Here is a 19,146-nt window from a genome sequence, read left to right as displayed (position 1 = left end):
CAACAATTTGGAAATCTAGAAATTCACAATGTATGTGTTAACCCAAATCAGTACTTGTAAGACTTCTGTAGTCATCTGCAATGAACATATGTGTGGGACATCGAACAACTTTAGTCACAGCATACCCATGTACCCATGTGAGGTCCAAGAAAGTTATTTACTGCTCCTTTTCCTATACTAAGAAGTATTCTTTCTGTCATGGAAGTACCTCATTTTTGTGCTTTTGCTTTCATTAGTGATTTCTTGGTTTATAATGGTTCTCAAGTGTAGTTTTGAAGTGTTGTCTTCTATTCCTAGGCAAAGGCACCGGGATATACCATATAGAAAAACACATGAGATTGATAGGCTACATTCAGGGTTGACTTATGATTACCTTACCTGTGAGTCAGTGTTAATGAGTTAACAATGTTGTAAATTCAAGAGAAGAGAAAGTGATTTTCATATCTATGTGTGAGGCCATTCTGAAAATGGTAATGTAATGTATAGAACATGTGAAACAGCTGTGAAGAACATAGAAAAGCAGCTAAATGTGTGAACTCATGAGATAATAAATTTATAACAAGCACAGTAGATGGCACAGTTGAGAATCAAAAATCAAATAAATTAGAATTACCCAGGGTCATGATTTTTTTAAATTTTAAAAACAAAACAAAACAAAAAATGTAGAAACAATACAGAATTTCAAAAATTAAAATAGGAATTTAACACTAGTTAATATACTGCATACTGTTATCTTAGATGTAGTTGTTCAGGTTACAAGATTTAGGCTTGAAAAATGATCAAAGAATAAAAGCAGAAACTGATCTTTGTTGATGAACTTATACATTAGAAAATTTTTAGCCCTTCCCAATTGGTGTTTTATAATAAATATATTTTATATGTAACTAACGCTTTATAAGAAATTTGCATAATATAATGTGCCTTCAAATAAGTGCCCACCTATAAAATAAGAGTAATGAAAGTGATGAGAGCTAACTCTGGAATCTCCTTTGGAGTGATTACTCAGTATGTGCTCACTAGTGCAACATTCATTGTGATTTTAAATACATAACTATTACAAATCACCAGAATCAACTCATATATATTACAATATATATTGTAATAATGTGTATTTTAATTTGGTGATAATTTCTCTCTCCTTCTTCCAGCATCACCTCACCACTAGTTCCCCAAATTTCTGCCCTTAATGTCTCATAGACACAGATTTTTTTTTTAGGACCCTGAGTTTCTGTGTGAAATGTTCACCATCAGGGAAGTCTATTGTGTTGGCTCCATCTTTATTGAAGCAGCTGGAGAGAGAGAGAGAGAGAGAGAGAGAGAGAGAGAGAGAGAGAGAGAGAGATGAAGGGACACTGTAACCATAAACATTATGCTTTTCTCTTCCCTAGCATTATGGCTTACTGGGCACTGTGATAGATGGAGTGCTACTGCCCAAGATGCCTGAAGAGATGCTGGCTGAAAAGGATTTCAACACTGTCCCCTATATTGTAGGAATCAACAAGCAAGAGTTTGGCTGGGTCATTCCAATTGTGAGTATGCACAGCCCTCTTAGACAAATGCATCCCCTCCACACATTCCACCATCATTATCCTGGATTCTGGTTCCAGGAGATCATCCTTCTCAGAGTTTAGGACAACTCTCCATATTGGCACCAGTGGATATTTACCTAGGAGATTTTCCTGGGATGCACATTTGTCACCTGGGTAGTGCAAGGGAATCTTGAGAAGCTGAGGAGTCAAGGGGACATAGGCTGGACTGTTTCCAAAAATCTCCATTCGTATTTTCAGGCATCTCATAGGAAAGATTCAGAGAATATTTAACTTTGGAAATATTCTACTTGAGATAAGTTCATCCGCTAAAAGGAAAGAAGAACTTTTCCTAGTTCAAAGATTAACAAAGGTTTTTCACTATTTAAAATGCTAAGACAAGCTTTATTGAGTAATTTGATCACAATAGTAAAGAGATCAAGCATGACATAAACTCAAATCTTTAACACTAAAGGCTGGAGATGTTCAAGGCTAGGTGTGTTCAGAAAGGCACTCTTGATGTGAGGGGTGAGTACACATAGCCACATCACTGGATTTGTTTACCCAGGTTCTTCTGCAGCAGAAACAGACTTAGCTTAGGTGCAGGTTGAAGTGAGGCTACCACTGAACTTGGAATTGTTCTTCCCATGGAGACTTAGGTATATCAAGAGTTATCTTTCCAATTGTTTATGTATCAAGGAAGTTCAAAGCATTTTCCCCAAAATGTTAGCTCTTATGGCCTTGAGGAAACTGTTTTGCATCAAAGATTTACATTTCAGAGAACAGAGAAAAACTGATAATCATCTGTTTTCTTAGGTAACTTCTCTAAGGGAAGATTATAACCTTTGCATATGAGCAAGGATTCTCCTAGTGGTATTGAGCTTTCTCAAGACAGCATTTTAATGTCTAGGGTCATGTTAGGACTTTAACCTACAAGAAGATGGGCAGAACTTGGGCAAAGTCTTAGTCACAAAATTGGACAGAGTTGTCACATGATAAGAGTTCTAAAATTCTCACTTCAGAAGTACCTCAATGGTTGTGCCAAAGGATAAAAGTCATAATGGTGATTTTGTTTTCAGTCAGCTATGGTATATGGTCAGTATCCTCTGTCCTTGAGCCTTCTGATTCAATAATACCTTGGCCTAAATCCTAAATGATCCCTTGATGCCTGCCTGACCATTTTTATTTTGCAGCCATATCCAGATCTATCTAGTTATATATAAATCAGATATATCTATACCTTTTTATCACTATCTATATCTTTATCACTATATCTATATCTCCCCTCTTTGAGTTTCTGAGTCTCTCCATTTGTTGCATTGATATTTTCAAAGTAATGAATAACCTAGTCCTAGAAGTTTTCAATGCAGAAGCTTTATTATACATTGATTTTGTTCATTTCCTGGTATTTCATGATTACTCACAAATGATTGCTCATTCTATTACCAGTTGATGGGAAATTCAATCCCAGAAGGCAAGCTGGACCAGATGACGGCCACATCACTCTTGTGGAAGTTCTACTCCTTTGTTGTAAGCATGCAGGGAATCATGGGAATTAGGGGAACAACAAAGAAGGGCTGGGAGCTTATCACAAATTACAGACCAATTCAAAGGCAGACAAAGTACTGGAATCTGGGGTTTGACTCATTTTTCTGCCTTTCCCACTTTACTATCCAGGGAGGACATGCATAAGGCTCAAGAATTTCACCTTCAGTGAAGCCTTGTTGACTAGGTGGAGAATCTGCATTGCTAACCAGAGTGGGTGGTCATTGTCTTAATTCATTTCAGAATATTCCCGAGGAACTGACATCAGTGGCCACCGAGAGGTATTTAGGTGGGACAGATGACCCTGTCAAAAAGAGAGAGCTGTTCCTGGACTTAATGGCAGATTTGATGTTTGGTGTCCCATCTGTGGCTGTGGCCCGTGGCCATAGAGGTGAGTCCTGGAAGACAGATTCTTGCACACCATCTTTGGTCTCTGATCTGCTCACCTTCCATCTTGACAGATACAGAAAATTCTGAGGGTCAGAAACTGATTTTTTATGGCATGGGGACTGGCTCTATCTTGTTCTGCCTCTGCCAAGAGCTGACTCTGAGAAAAGGATCCAAATACAAATTGTTAATTTGGGAAGTGAACACAGAAAACATTAGCTGGGAGAGACAAGGAAATGAAATGAGTGGCAAATGGAAACCAAAATGATGCAGAGCTTAGCATGTGCCTATTATGCAAAATCAGAGGCAGAGAGTTATGGGAAACAAGCAGAAGGTACGTATTGGAGTTGTCCTGTCTGTGCAGCAATGAACCAGCCATATATTCACCAGTACTCACATGTCCTGATTGAAGGCTCTTCCAAGTGGTTGTAAATTTTATATTTTGATTTCTCACAAACATATACAAAGTAATTTATAGTGACTAGACAAAATCCTGAGAAAAATAGTTATAGATGCTAGAGGTGGAAACAAAATTGACCTGTCCAGAACCCAGGATACAGCAGCTCCTTCTCTGGGGTGAAGTAATATGTGGGACTAGATTGCAAATATTGGATAATGGGTCTTGGAACATTTTCAGAGTAAGAGGTATATTTAAGCTAGGTTTACTGGATCTGATGGACGAGTAGGAGTCAAGTATGGGATCAGGCCTGTTGTCCAGGAGTAAGAGCATCAAATAAATGCAGAAGGCAGTAGCTGGTGCAGGATGGGGGCAGGTCTGGTCATTTTTAATATCTGCTTGGTTTTTTTTCTGTATTGGTGTGTGCCAGGTTGGCAAGCTAAGGATCAGGATGGGGTTTATCACAGGACCTTCTGACACCGATCCAACGTTCTGCAGATGGGTGTTTGAATTTAAGGATGTGTTCTTTCTGAGTTCCATTTTAAAGCCGTCACAGAACTGTTTTTTTGTTACTTTTACTTCTCACTCAGCAAGTCTCAAGCCAATAAATTGTTTTTTATTCCAAACTCTTCTCCCTAACATTTTGGAAGGATTTTTAAGTCAGGACTTAATAAACTTAAAAGTAATTCTCATACTCCCCATTCAATTTTTCATTTTTGCAGTTGCATAACTTGAAATCCATTTAGGTTGACAGGTGAATACAATACAATATTTTGGAAAGAGAGAGAGAGAGAGAGAGAGAGAGAGAGAGAGACAGAGGATTCAGTTAATTTTTTTAGATTTTCAATTGACAAGTTACATATTTATAAGTTAATGTATAAATTTGTAACAAATTATAAACACAAACTACAATAATTATGAATATATTATGATTAGTGGATACAAATTTGAATAATTATATCTAGTTGATAAACACACACCCTAACTGAACATTTGTTGTAGTGAGAAAACAATATTTTTCTATAAATCTAATTGTACAGTACTCTATTATTAACTATATTCTTCAATACTAGATATTAAAACTAAAGAAGAACAAAAGAAGGAAAAATGTTTCTATGAGGTTTTGCACTTTTCACCATCTCTGTCCTCCACTCATACAGCCTATATCACCATCACTTTTTTTCTGGTTTTCAGTTATGTCTTAGAGTCATATATTAGTAGTAACATATGCTATTTTTCTTTCTTTGTGTGATTTATCTCACTTAAAATGTTTTCCAGTTTTATACATGTGGTCACAAAAGACAGACATTCTTCTCTTTTTAAGGCTAAAATAGTAATCCATTGTGTGTACAATACCACACCGTCATTACCCATTCTTCTATTAACAGACTCAGGTTGAGTTCATAACCTAACTGTGAATAGTGCTACAGTGAACATGGGGGTACAGACACACTACTTCAACAAACTCCTTTCAAATGCTTTGAGGAGTAACCTGTAAGTGAGATTGCTGGATCATATGGCAATTCTCATTTTAGTGTTCTGAGGAATTTCCTGTTTGTTTTACATTCACATAACAGTTTAACAGTGTCTCCTTTCTTGACCTATCTTGCCAAAACTTGCTATTTTTGTTTTCTTTTGTCTGTTTTGCTTTTGCTTTTTTTGATGTGAACCATTTTGAGGAGGGTTAAGTGATAGCTCATTGTGATTTTAACTTGCATTTTCCTAATTATTTAGCAGTATTGAGCATTTTAACAAGTTTTTTAAAAATTCATTTGTATGTCTTCTTTTGACCAATATCAATTCAGATCTTTTGCTTAATTATAGAAGTTTTTGTTTTCTTGCAACTGAGATGTTTGAACTCTTTACACATTTTGCATACTAAACATTTACTACATACCTGACCTCAAATTTTTTGTCTCAATCTATAGAGTTTCTTTGTGCATTCTTAATTGCTTTTCTTTCTGAATAGAAGGTTTTTAGATAGAGATAATTCCGTATTTTTTACTTGTGTTGCTTATGCTTTTTGGAGTTAAATCCAAAAGTATTATTTGATCAGATCATTATGATACATCCTATATTTTTCTAGTACTTTTTGAGTGTCTGATAGTGTATTTTAAACCTTAATTCAGTTTTATATAATGTACAATAAGAATCCAATTTCACCCATAACCATGTAGAAACCTAGTTTCCTCAGCACTATTTATTGGAGAGAAATTTTCTCAGTTCTCAGTTGAACTGTGTGTGTGTATAAGTGTATCAGTGTGTATCTGTAAATCTGTGTATGCATGCTTATAACCAGCACCATGATGTTTTAATTAAACCATAACCATGTTATAAACTCATATTAGTTTGGAAATCAAATATTTTGGTATCCTCAGATTTATTCTTTTTTTTTTTTTCTGTCTTTTTCCTTTTCATCGGTACCAGGGATCGAACTCACGACTGCCTGCTTGCAAGGCAGGCGCTTATGCCGCTGAGCTAAATCCACAGCCCCCCTCAGATTTATTCTTTATGCTCATGGTTGCCTTGAGGACTTATGATTTTTTGTGGTTTCATATAATTTTGAGTTTTGTTTTATATTTTCTTGAAGAACAACATTGGAATTGAGATAAGGATCTCATCTAACTAGTAGACTGTTTTGGATAGTTTGTTCCTTTTAACAGTATCCATTCTTTCTATTCATGGATATGGGATGCTTTTCCAACACTGGTGTCCTTCAGTTTCTTTCATCAGTGTTTTATAGTTTTCAGTGTACATGTATGATACAACCTGGGTTAAATTTATTCCTAGTTATTATTTTTATATCTAGTGTAAACCATATAATTCTCTTGTTTTTGTTCTGAATAGTTCATTCTTAGTGTATAAAAATGCTGCTGACTTTTGGGTATTAATTTTATTATGATATTCATTTATTTGTTCTATTTTGGTGAAGTTTGTAAGATTTTGTACTTACATCATCATGTCACCAGCAGACTGTAACAGCTTCAGATCTACATATCATTTTGGAAATCTATTGTTTCTTTCTCTTATCTGAATGCTTTGTCAAGGTCCTGAAATACAGAGGTCCCAACAAGGAGCACAATTGTCTTGCTCTAGATTCAAAAGGAAATGCTTTTAAGCTTTCACATATGAGAATAATGTGAGCAGCAGGTTTCTCAATATGACTTTTGTAATGTTAAGTTACATTTTGTATTGTAATTTCGTGAAAATTTTTATGACGAAAGGTATTGGTCTTTTCAAATTCTTTTTTTCTGCATGGAGGGGGATGATCATGGTTCTTGTCATTCAGTTTGTGTCAAGATATATCACAATTTTTGTATAGTATGGATAAATACTATTTGATTGTGGTAGATTATCTTCTTGTTGAATTCAATTTGTAGAATTCTGTGGAAGATCTTTACATCGATGTACAGAAAGGTTATTGGCCTCTAATTTTTTTTAGTCTAATGTATTTGCTTTACTTTAGTGTTAGTATACTAACATCATAAACACTAACATCATAAAAATAATTTTCAAATGTCTCTCTTAATTTCTTTTTGGGATGAAACTGAGATAAACATTCGAAGTCACCAATCTCCACTAGAAATTTTCTTTGATGGGGGAATTTTTGTCACAGATTCAATCTTATTATTAATCCATTCAGATTATCTCTGCCTCCTTGATTCAGTATTGGTAGGTCATAAAGCACTAGGATTTTATTCATTTTTCCTAGGTTATTAAGTTTGTGTGTATGTGATTTTAGTAGTTTCATGATAGTTCGTATTTTCTGTAATGTCAATTGTAAAAGCCTCCTCTTCCTTTTGAATACTTGTATTATGATTATAGAAATTTTATAAGCCTACATGATTTTAGGTTAAAAATATAAAAGAAAAGGATTTGGGGCAGCATACTGCCTAAAATGATTTCTCTCATTCATAAGAATTCTTTCTTTTATAATTGGATTTTGAGTTTCTTTCTAAAATAATTGAGTGACAGATGGAAGGGTCAGCAAAATGGTTCTGCTTTTTGTTTTTACTTTTTCTGCATTTTTAATTTTCAAACTATATTCATGAGAAGAAAAGAAAAATTCTTCACTGGCTTGATTGGTTCTTGAGCTTCCTTTTATTGGTTTTGCTTTTTTTGTGGGCAGTATGGTTGCAGCAAACTGACGAACTCTAAAAACAGGGTCCATTAGTAAGTCTTAAAGGGGCAGAAACTGGTGGCTTTCATGATTCAGTTGGCAGAAAATGTAGCATCTTGGGACTTGGAAATATTTCCTTTGTTGGTAAGAAAGCATGGCAAATGACAAGGCAAGAGAACCCAGGCTCTCTCTTTTTGCCATCACATTACCAACATAATGCCTTAAACTCCTTGACCAAAGAAGAAAACTGGACATATAAAGTCACTGCAACATTTCACTCTGAGTTTTGTGCTTTTCTGTAACACAGAAGACAGATTGTTGAATACCTGCATATATTTGTATTTAAGCATCCTCATTTTCAGAAAACAGCTTGATTTGCTTCAGTCTTCTCAGAAAGGATGAAACACTGAGCATAATTGAAAGTAAGACAAAGAAGACAAGGACCAGGTTGTAGACACTCAACAGGTAGTGCAAACATCATTATTCTTGACATGAATAAATACTAGTGAATTAACAGTAAAAGACATCTAAGGGTTTTCTCACTGCATTAATTCATTCTTTCATTCAATAAATATCTGATTCAATTCCAAATTTTACCTCAACCATCCAGTAGCCTTAAACCCATCAAGGAACTTTCCTGAAACTCTCTTTTGGTCCTTTGTGATAAGCATTTGTTTTCTAAAGAACCAAAGACCTTGAACCATCCATGTGTGTATCTGGTAATGTAAACAGAACACATTATCCATATCTTTTCAGATGCTGGAGCCCCAACCTACATGTATGAGTTCCAGTATCGACCAAGCTTCTCATCAGACTTGAAGCCCAAGACAGTGATAGGAGACCATGGGGATGAGATCTTCTCAGTGTTTGGGGCTCCATTTTTAAAAGGTAATGGCTCTCTGTTGGCTAAGATCTTGGAGTTAGAAGCTCTGGGTTCCATTCTTGGTTTGATGACTTGAGCAAGTTTCTCCTTCTCCCCCCATCTTAGGCTCCTGATTTCATGTTACAGGTTTCATCTTACAGGTTGAGCAACATTTCTCTTGTTCTAACATGCTTGGAGGAATATGTATATTTGTATGCCCCAGCCATAGTCACTCTAACCCTTCTGGTCTGTAATACCAAAAGAAAGGATAGTGCGCCATCTTTAGGGTCCTGCTTGAGGGCAAGCATGCCACTGTTAGAATAACCACTCACTGGAGCGTATTATAAGTGAGAAGTTAAAATTACTGCTAAGTTTGAACCAAATATCTTATATATCTATGTCTGTCATTTCATATATTTTAAATTCATATATCTTTGTCAATATTATGTATAATAATGATACTTAATGAAATCTTTTTCTAAATGCATTCAGTCTTTCAGTACCCTTTGACTTGTGTTCCACCTCATGTTCCTCATGATTCATGTGCCCCAAACACCTCTCACCTTTTGTTCCTTAAGATTCTTTACAGAGGTGATATTTCAGCATCTGCAAAAACATGGAAAGTGTGCAGGAAAATAAAATGAATACAACATCCAGTAATTCTATAAGGCACAGGAAACTCTAGGATGTGGGTGCTAGAGGTAGACACAGAAGACAAAGGCAGCCAGACTATAGATGGACATCGTGTCCATGGCTGAGTCCTATATATATGATTCTTAAGCTTAAATTGCACACCAAATAGCCAGGATCCTCTTACAATGTAGAGTTTTGATGTGGAGTAAATGCCACAAGTATGTATTTCTTAACTATCTCCAGTGCCACGATTATTGGTGGACCATCAGCCACACTTTGAGTGTTAAATGATTTTTTTCCTTTTTCTACACAGACGGTGCCTCTGAAGAGGAGATAAACCTCAGCAAGATGATGATGAAATTTTGGGCCAACTTTGCTCGGAATGGGTGAGGCTGTTGGTGAAGGCAGAAGAGAGTTGGAGGTGGTGTGTGTGATTAGGCATACTTGTGGGGATAGAGTGTCTTCTAGAACTGAGTGATCAAACCCTAAACCCTGACCACAACCCTCTGGTCATGACAATACACTGTAAATACACAAGATGCCCCAGGAGGATCTCCCTGTTTGTAGATCTTCATGGCCCTTGTTGTAGATCTAAACCAGGGAAAATTCAAAAATCTTAGGGAAAATGTGGGATCTACCAAGCTCTTTGGATACTTTCTAATCAATTCTGTTTCCAGGAATCCCAATGGGGAGGGACTACCTAACTGGCCAAAGTATGACCAAAAGGAAGGATACCTGCAGATTGGTGCCACCATCCAGGCTGCCCACAAACTGAAAGACAAAGAAGTGACCTTCTGGACCCAGCTTCTAGCCAAGAAGGCAGAAGCCACCTCAAGAAGCAGGCATTGAGCTCTGAATAGGAGGCTCACCTAGTTTCAGGAACCTGGAGCAATCAACACATTTGGATTGGACAGATCCCGTTTGCAGGCCAAAGTGGCATCTTATTTTAGAGGCTGAAGAATTGTTTGTTGGTATTGGGTAGAATCCAGTGATCGGTAACATTTTCACTCTAGTCCCAATTTGGAGATAAATGTTATTTTGGACAAAATAATCAGTATCTGTGTTATGAGGTGGAAATAAATCAATTATTCTCAAAGAGATAAGGATGACTTCTTCCTACAGGTGCTTGATGTAATCATACTTATGAGAATCTCTTTAAAAAGTTTATAAAAGTCCTAAAGACCAAGTGTAGACTAGAATGAGATTATGAAATTCTTGAGAACCACAGTTCTACTGGGGAGTTTACGCTTATCACAGACTCTTCTTCACCAATATGTGTCAGTTGCTTGTGAGAAAGATTTGGGGCAGGTAGGAAGATGAGAGAAAGCCTATCCTCATTGTGTGGCACAGAGTTATGCTCAGACTCTTTTCTGAAAAATAGAATTCTAAAGCCATTAGGCAAAGAGCAGTGAAAATGCACTTCCTCAGAACCTCTGTGAAGAACTTTTGAGGAAGAAAAAACAAAAATTTAAAAATTATTTCTTCCAATTTGGCATGAGAGGTTTCTGGATCAAAATCCTTAGAGATCTTTGGTTGCTGGAGAGGGGCAATTTCACTGAGAAAGACAGCTACAGGACCCAGGGTCCTCATCTTTCAGACTAGACCAGGATTATAGAAAGCATTCCTCAGTAGGTATCACTAGTTGCTAGGTACCATGTTAACAAAAACCTCCTTGTGCAATGTAAAAGTGATTCACATTCTTGACATTTGTCTGCTGAAAGTTTTGAATCTCAACATTTCCCTTGACCCCTCTTGATCTTTATCTGGAGAAGCTTTTAAGAAAGTCTGGATACCTCCTCCTTTGGAGTCAGTGGAAGATGCAAACCTCACAAATCTTACTATGTCCCCTCACCGAACGCATTGGTATCCATAGCCACTGCCTTTCTTTGCTCTCTTAAGCCATGTAGGCTTTTATTCTCCATACCAAATACTGCAAGAATGTGTGGAATAAATTTTTTCATCTTTTTTGGGGGAAGGAGTGTGGTATCATTAGTCTTGACTTGCAAAGCACACTGTTGATGAAAATACATTATAAACATACAGAAATAAGCCAAATGTAGGGAAAAAACAGATACACTGTGCAGATACTAAAATGGTTACATTTATTAGGCAAACAAATGTAGAAAAATTATTTGGAGGGATTATTCAAAATTTCAGTGATCAGGTTACTCTTCTGTGCAGATGAAGTAAAATTTTCTAGGGTCTCAGATAGGACCTGTACATCCATTCATTTTTTCAGTTTTCAGGCCTTCTGATGCACAGCTTTGATTCAGAATCACTGACTCTGACTGGCATGACATGTATATTTTCCAAGTTGGTGAAATAGCTTAGTGGCACAGCATTTGCCCGGCACGCACGAGGCCCTGAGTTTGATTTCCAGTACCCAAAACAAAAAACAAAAAAATCAAGTTGATGAGACTGGTCATATACAACATCCTATATATTTATGGGCAGAATTCAATAAGTAATTTTGGAAATGACTACTTTTGTTTATTGGTATTGTTTATTGCCCCCAGATTTGCAAAAGATAGAGTCAAATGCCAGCATTTTTGAATTATTTTTCTTATACTTTATGAATTTCTCTGTCTTTGTCACTGTCTCTTGGTTTCTTTCTGTCTCTCTTTCTGTCTCTGTCTGTCTGTCTCCCTCTTCTGGGGACTGAATTTAAGGCCTTGCCTACACTCTTAGCTACCTGCTCAGTTTTTTTTTTTTTTTTTCATTTTTGTTTTGAGACAGATTCTAGCTAAATCACTGATTTTCCACATAGGACTCAAACTGGCAATACTCCTGCCTCAGACTTCCAGAGTCCTAAAATTACAGGTATGGGCTATGATATTCAACTGTTCAAATACATTTTTTAAAAAAGCCACATGGTTTCATGCTCTTAAGCAATCAGACTATGTATTATATGTCATGGTCATGTCAATAGTTCCATCCTTCTAAGAACATAAAACATCCAATCATTTTCTTACTATAAAATTAAGATTTTGTTTTAAAAACTTTCCTGCTCTCTCTGATCGTGGACCCAATGAATTAGCTCACAAAACTTCAAGGAAAAACATAACTTCCCCTGTGTATTTCTCAGTGTCCAGTAGAGAGCAGCACTGTAACAGAGAAAGTGGGCTTCTCTTTGTGGTGAGGCTCCAGAGCTGTTGGCAGGGAGATATTTTGGTACTTGTACAGAACAGAAACCATACTAACACTTCAATTAGAAACCAATATCATATGATGTGTCATATTTCTCTACAACATTTGGGAAGAGGAAAAGGGAGTTCAGGTTAGGCCATTTGCTGTTGCTGTAATCTACTCCTCAAGGTTGGGTACTGTATAAGGAAAAGAGAATTATATATCTCTCATTTATGGAGATTTAAGAGCATGTTGCTGGCTTCTGCTTGCCTGCACTGGGGCTTTATAACTTTTCAATGGTCAGAGTATGTTCAGAAAAGAGCAGAACTGGCAAGGACCACACTTACTTTGTTTTATAATCTTCCTTTACTAGAACTATCCTGGTCATATGAAGACTATGTTGTACTACTCTGTCCTGAGCATGATGCTCTCAATGACTTAGTTATGTTCCAAGAAGCCTTCCTCTTAATTTTGTGAGACTCTTCTTGATTGTTGTACATGGTTGCAGTTTGTTCCTGATAAGTGTGTAAATTATTTATGGTGGAAATGAACTATCATTTGTTCATAAACAGTGAGCCTTTGCATAACGTATTAATCTGATCAAATGACCATAATGAGTTACCACAGGCAGTTTGGCTAAAGCAATACAAATTCATTTTATCATAGTGCTGCCTACTAGAGATTTCACACCAAAGTGCCAGATGATTTGATTCTGGTGAGGACTTTCTTTGTGGTTTGTAGCCCTTTTCACTTATTGAGCTATTATATGAATTTTGTTTTGTGAGTGTGTGTGTGTGTGTGTGTGTGCATGTGTGCTTGTGTGTGTATGTGTAAGGGGGAGGATCATTCTCATATCTGTTCTTCTTTGTAGCCCTTGAGATATTAGACTAATATAAGACTAATCTTGTTATCAAGATGCATAAATGTGGGTCTATTTATTTTCTAGAATATTTCTATTAATGAATTATTTAATTTTATGAATTTTACTTATAGTAAGCAATGAGTATTTAAAAGGAAAAATCACAAAAACAAAGTATTGAGGTTTTAATATTGTTGAGGTTTATTGTTTATAAAATTGCATCACAATTTTGAACATTGCCTAGTTTTTGGTATATGTCTAGATCATCAGAAATAAATTCCCATATGAACTACAATGAAAATATCAATAGCACTCTATAAAAAAATCTGTACTTCAGTCATCACACTGAAGATAGTTTACACAAATGACCACAGCATGTTCCATACACACATCACATGTCTTTTGCTTTCCTAGCCTTTTTGTTGAACATACTTAACATTGCAGTGGTCTTGCTGTTTTGTCAGAAGGCTTTTATTATATTGTATACTATGTAGTTAACAGGAACATAAAATATCAATAAGTAAATTATTAAATTCTTACTATGTATTGTGCATTTAGAATAGACATCAACTTTTTCATATCAGCTGTGTACTTATTTACAGCATCTAAAAGATAACATCAAAAATAAATTCTTGCATGAACTACAATGAAAATACCAGTAGAAATTTACCATAAAAATAAGCTTTGCTTCAACTGTCACACACAAGCCAGTCTTCATACATTGCAACTGAATGTCCCATGTACGTGTCTCCCTTACACTGACTGCATGTGTGCTTAACTCCCTTTTCTATGTGGCAGTCTTGTCACCTCTCTTCTATTCCTGTTTTGTCAGGAGCTTCCTACTATATTGCACAAGATGCACTTTTCAGGGAAATAAGATGTCCATAAAATACAATGTCAAATATGTAATGTGCTTAGAATAGACATCAATATTTTCACATCATCTGTTTACTTCCTTACAAAACTTAAAAGATTACATCAAAATTAAAAACTCATGTGAAGTCCAGTGTAAACACAAACAAAAGTCTACCTCAGAAATAAGCTTTGCTGTAACTGTCACAGCCAAGGCAGTCCACACACAGTTATCACTTACACTGAGAATATGTATGTTTTATTTTCCTGTACTTTTTTGTAGGGGGCAGTTGATATGTTTGTTTTCCTGTTGCCATAGTAGGTCCTTGTGATGCTGTGCCTGCCTGTCACCTATCAGCTCACCAGTGTGTCCCTCAATGTTTTTGCATAGTTCTTGTTGCAAAAACATTTTGGTTTTCCTCTACTATAAATGATCTCTTATCCTTTAAGAAAAATTTTCTGCGATATTTTGCACTTGTTATCCTTGTAAATTATCAAACTATTTATGCCACATACGTTTAGGATAAAGTAAGACACAACTACTGGCCAATGTTTTGCATTTCAAGTGACCTCATAGTTGCACAACTCATCAACAATGTGTACTCTGTCTTTGGTTTTGCTGCAGAAAGATCTCATCTCAGGCTTGTATTTTATCAAGATTTTCCTATTGTTGATATCAGTGTACCAGTTTGCTTTTTTTTGTCATATACAAGGCCAATATTATATCTTTCTGAAATTCAAACATTGTATTGTACAATTTTCTTCTTCAAAATTGCAGTATTTCATTTGGAATTTCTGCTTTGTTCCTGTGTACATTTTCTTGTGCTCTGTTAGTGAATGTAATATCAGTTGGTAAACCCAGTTGTTGAATATGACATTGCAACTATTTTGAGAGATGGGAGCAACAAGTCTGTTCATAACATCATTTGGTTTATTGCTATATGAATAAGGATTTCATGACTAAGTTTTGGAAAGACTAATGTGTTTGCAACTACAAGAGCAAAACATTTTTATGCCATATTCTAACTCATCACTTTTTTGTGTATCTTTTACATTCTTACAATCACTATGACAAATCTGTGCTAAGTACAGCAGACCTATGAATACTTTCAACTTAGTTAGGGAATTGTTATAATAAACACATTTTAACATGGCTATTAGTGCCTATAGAATGTTTTATTTGCACTTTAGCCTTTGTGTATTTCACAGCATCTTTTATTATTTTGACAGTTACAATTTTCAACATTGAATGTTAGTCCTGGAATTCTATCCATCATGTTTCACCTCTGCCAAGACCTTCACATTTTTAGCTCTAGTTCGAGCACTAGATTGTTTCAGTTAGTTGCATGGTTCTTTCACAGCATTTTGATCAGTCATATATGTATGTTATATACATGGCTGTTTTGGTTGTCATCAAATCAAGGAGTTCTGCATTCCCTGTGTCTGTATTGCTTAATTCCTGTTCCATGTCACTGTCACAGTGTCAAAGTCATCATCATCATCATCATTGTACAATCATCATTGCTGCATACCCACTCTTCTTTGATGAAAGCATGGATTTTATCATAATGCATCATCTTTATTATCTATGTATGAGTAATCTGATGATTCCATTTTGACCTCTTCCAAAACTTGTAAGTCTGTTTTTATATGGCATTTTATTGAACTGAGATACTTCTGCCAGAAAAATCAAAAGAGAACTTTTTAATACAACAAATCCTGTAGTGGTGTGGGTTTACTGTACACTATAATGCTGGGGTAAATATATGAAAAACCAGTTAGAGCATGAAGGTGTGTCAAAATCCTGTTTTGACACTTTTGTACATGTGCACATCCCTTGATGCTCATCATATCAAGTGATTAAATATATAGATCACTTCCCATGTCCTTCAGAAAAAGATACATAAGTGCACAGCTGACGACTATAATGCTAAAGTGCAAATTTACAGTAGAAAAGTAATGAATGTGTTGCTGGATTCAGGCCTATTCCCCTAAGGACATTAAATCAATTCTATTTGACTAGGACCTCATCCTTATGTCCTACTCAGATTTACTTACCTCCACCAACACCCATCTTCCAAATACATTTACTTTGGTTGTTGATTGTTCAACAGTGGAATTTGGGGAGTGATGTAATTCAGTCCATTACAGATAGTCTCTGTTTTGAGGTTATTACAAATAATGCTATCATGAATAGTCCATAACCTGCCATTTGTGATCTGAGCCAGAGTCTCACTATGTATTTCAAGCCAGGCTTGAGCTTACTCTGTGGCTTCGGCTGGCCTTGAACTCATGACATGCCTGCTGCACTCTTGGCTTACAGGCATGCCCTATGCTCAGCTAGAACTTGTTTTGTAAGGACTATATGCAGAAACTTTTCATGTAGTGATACTTAAGCATGGCTTTGCTGATCATAAAGGTTCCATATGTTAGCAGTAGCAGATACTTCAAATATTTTTTCCATCAAAGTTGTACCAACTTGCACTCCTATCAGAAGAGGAAGAATCACTTTACATTGCTTTTTAATACTTGGAGTTTTCAGAAGAATTGCTGCCCCTTGCCATATGGGGATCCTGAGTTCATCAGGAAGTGATGATGAGGCAAGGGATACGAACTTTTATTCATGACCTTATATTTCCTAATTGGCTTGGCTTAGGGAATGTTTTATGGAGTGGTATTCACTCAAATAAATCTTTCAATGAAGAAAAGAGGATCCTTGGTGTCTTGTTGGTAGTATGAGTCAGGCTAACCTGGTCCATCTCCATGACCACAAATTAGATGGCCAGGCAAGGACTCCATTAAAGTCCTCTTTATTGCAGTCCTCTTTATTTGTGACTTCAAAAACTTCTTTCTTTGACTCATTGATTTCTGGACAGAAATCACATTATATACTGACGTTGGTGAAGGATCGTTTGATATTCAGATGTAAGTAAGTGGTCAGAGCTTTAAGGGTCATTCAAATTATCTATGTAAGATTAAAAGACAGAGAATTTGTGGAAAATTTTCTCCTTGGAAGGATTTTAAAGGGGAAAGCTGCACTCTGCATGGATGTACACGATGTATATTTCCACTTCCCATTTTTTAGCTTGATATTACTGTTGAGTGCTGGGAGAATGTTTTGTCTCCATGTTACTCTCCTATTTGTATGAGATTTTCTTCCTTTCTTCTCAATGACTTTCATTTCCTCTGCTTTAAACATAGTTCTCACTGCTCTGTCCTCCTTCCGGCTTCTGAAATGTTGTCTCCTCTGTAATATGTTTGTACATGTGGGTTGGTATATTTAACTTTATTTTTCTGTCTTTTTAGATGAATTTGAGGAGAGAACAGAAATTATATGATCTCCTTTTTTTTAAAAGAAAATGGTAAATCACTTTCCCCAAAATATTTCAAAATAATATTTTCTACATTTTTATACCTATATTGTATAACATTAATTGATTAAGTATTTACTATTCTGCTCATTCTGATTATGTCAGATGTTTATGACTGTCAGCTTCACTAAGGTGAAGATCTGATATATTCCTCTTTGGACTTACCCAGAATTATTGATAAAGATCAGTGTTTTACCAATTTTGGATTTATTGTTTTTTAAGTGTGACCAAGCTCACAGACCAAGAGATGATTGTCCTTGGAAAGAGAGTTTGTCAATCACTGTTTCCACAGGAGGGGACACTCCAGGCCTTAAGTGGCAGGTGCCATACAGGAATGCTGAGTTCAGCAAGAAGTGATGATGAGGTGAGGGGTAAACTTTTATTATGCTTTGTGTAAGAAAGAAGAGACATGGTGAACATGCAAAGATTGAAGTGATCTTTGATTTGAAGAATTTCAGTTGTCTTTAGGGCATGGATCTGTTCCCTCTGGCACCAGTCCCTGTAGTGAGTAGGGCAGGGAATCAGTGATCCAGCAAGTGAAAGAGTCATAAAGGAAGCTTTCTAGGCTCTGGGTGGATTAATTTACATATGAAAAACCCAGTCACAGGTAAATAGCTTAAAGATTCTAAGAATAGGTTTATATCAGCTGGGGTTCAAATGTCAAGGCATTTTGAATAATTCTTCCATCCACTGAACCAGTACAAAATAAAAATACAGCTAATATGCACGTCTACAGGAAAGACTCTCTCCTACGCATTAGGATAGATTTTAAGTGTTACGATAGCTGCCCTCCACCATAAAATATATTCACCTGTACTCTTGCCCACATTTAGTATTACTATTAGTAGCATAGTCATGGTAAAAATATGTGCCTATTTCATGGGTGCAATTGAGATTTTGGGGTTGAACATGTATGATTTAATGTGCATGATTAGGTTTGTTAAAATGATTTTCTGTCTGAGCCCCCTGTATACCTGCAGTCTCATTTTAGGAGCTGATGCAGGAGAATCACTTGAGCCTAGGAAGTCAAGATCAGCCTGCATCACACAGTAAGACCTCATCTCAAATAATACAGTTTGTAGGTGAGTAGTTTGAAAATTCCTTGAGAATCTCTTCTTCTTATGGCTGAAAGAATGAAGGGAGACTGTGTTTTGAATAATTCTACCACCCATTCACCCACTGCAAACTCATTATGATTCTGGCCTGCCTCCACAGGAGGAAAAATAGCAAGAGCATAGGTAATGAATTTAGAAATCTCAGAAGACCCACAACTCTGCTCCAGCCTGATCCAGTCCAAAAAGCATTCTAGAAATTTCATCACACAAATGACCTTTCAATGTGAGAATAATTGAATGGTTAATGTTAGTGACAGTTATTGCTGGGCATTCATTACAATCTATCACAATTTCTTGGAAACATATGCACACCACGTTTTTCAGGTTTTCTTGTGATGACATTGATCCTGTGA

General features: G+C 36.1%; 1 protein-coding gene across 1 annotated transcript in view; it reads left to right on the top strand.

The window, feature by feature from the left end:
- The window catches only part of LOC100717473 (liver carboxylesterase 1-like), a 29,335-nt gene extending 18,762 nt beyond the window's left edge, over window positions 1-10,573 (top strand). Inside the window, 7 exon segments of the mRNA XM_003471972.4 lie at window positions 1,389-1,529; window positions 2,976-3,056; window positions 3,315-3,462; window positions 8,732-8,863; window positions 9,784-9,856; window positions 10,148-10,291; window positions 10,293-10,573. Of these exon segments, the coding sequence (XP_003472020.4) occupies window positions 1,389-1,529; window positions 2,976-3,056; window positions 3,315-3,462; window positions 8,732-8,863; window positions 9,784-9,856; window positions 10,148-10,291; window positions 10,293-10,326 (753 nt within the window). The 3' untranslated portion in view covers window positions 10,327-10,573.
- The last annotated feature ends 8,573 nt before the right edge of the window (window positions 10,574-19,146 follow it).

This window comes from Cavia porcellus, unplaced genomic scaffold, assembly GCF_034190915.1.
Source record: "Cavia porcellus strain 051 isolate PalLab524CR breed Dunkin Hartley unplaced genomic scaffold, mCavPor4.1 scaffold_4, whole genome shotgun sequence".
NCBI lineage: Eukaryota > Metazoa > Chordata > Mammalia > Rodentia > Caviidae > Cavia > Cavia porcellus.
The sequence above is the reverse complement of the archived record's forward strand: the minus strand, read 5'-3'. Positions and strand labels throughout refer to the sequence as shown.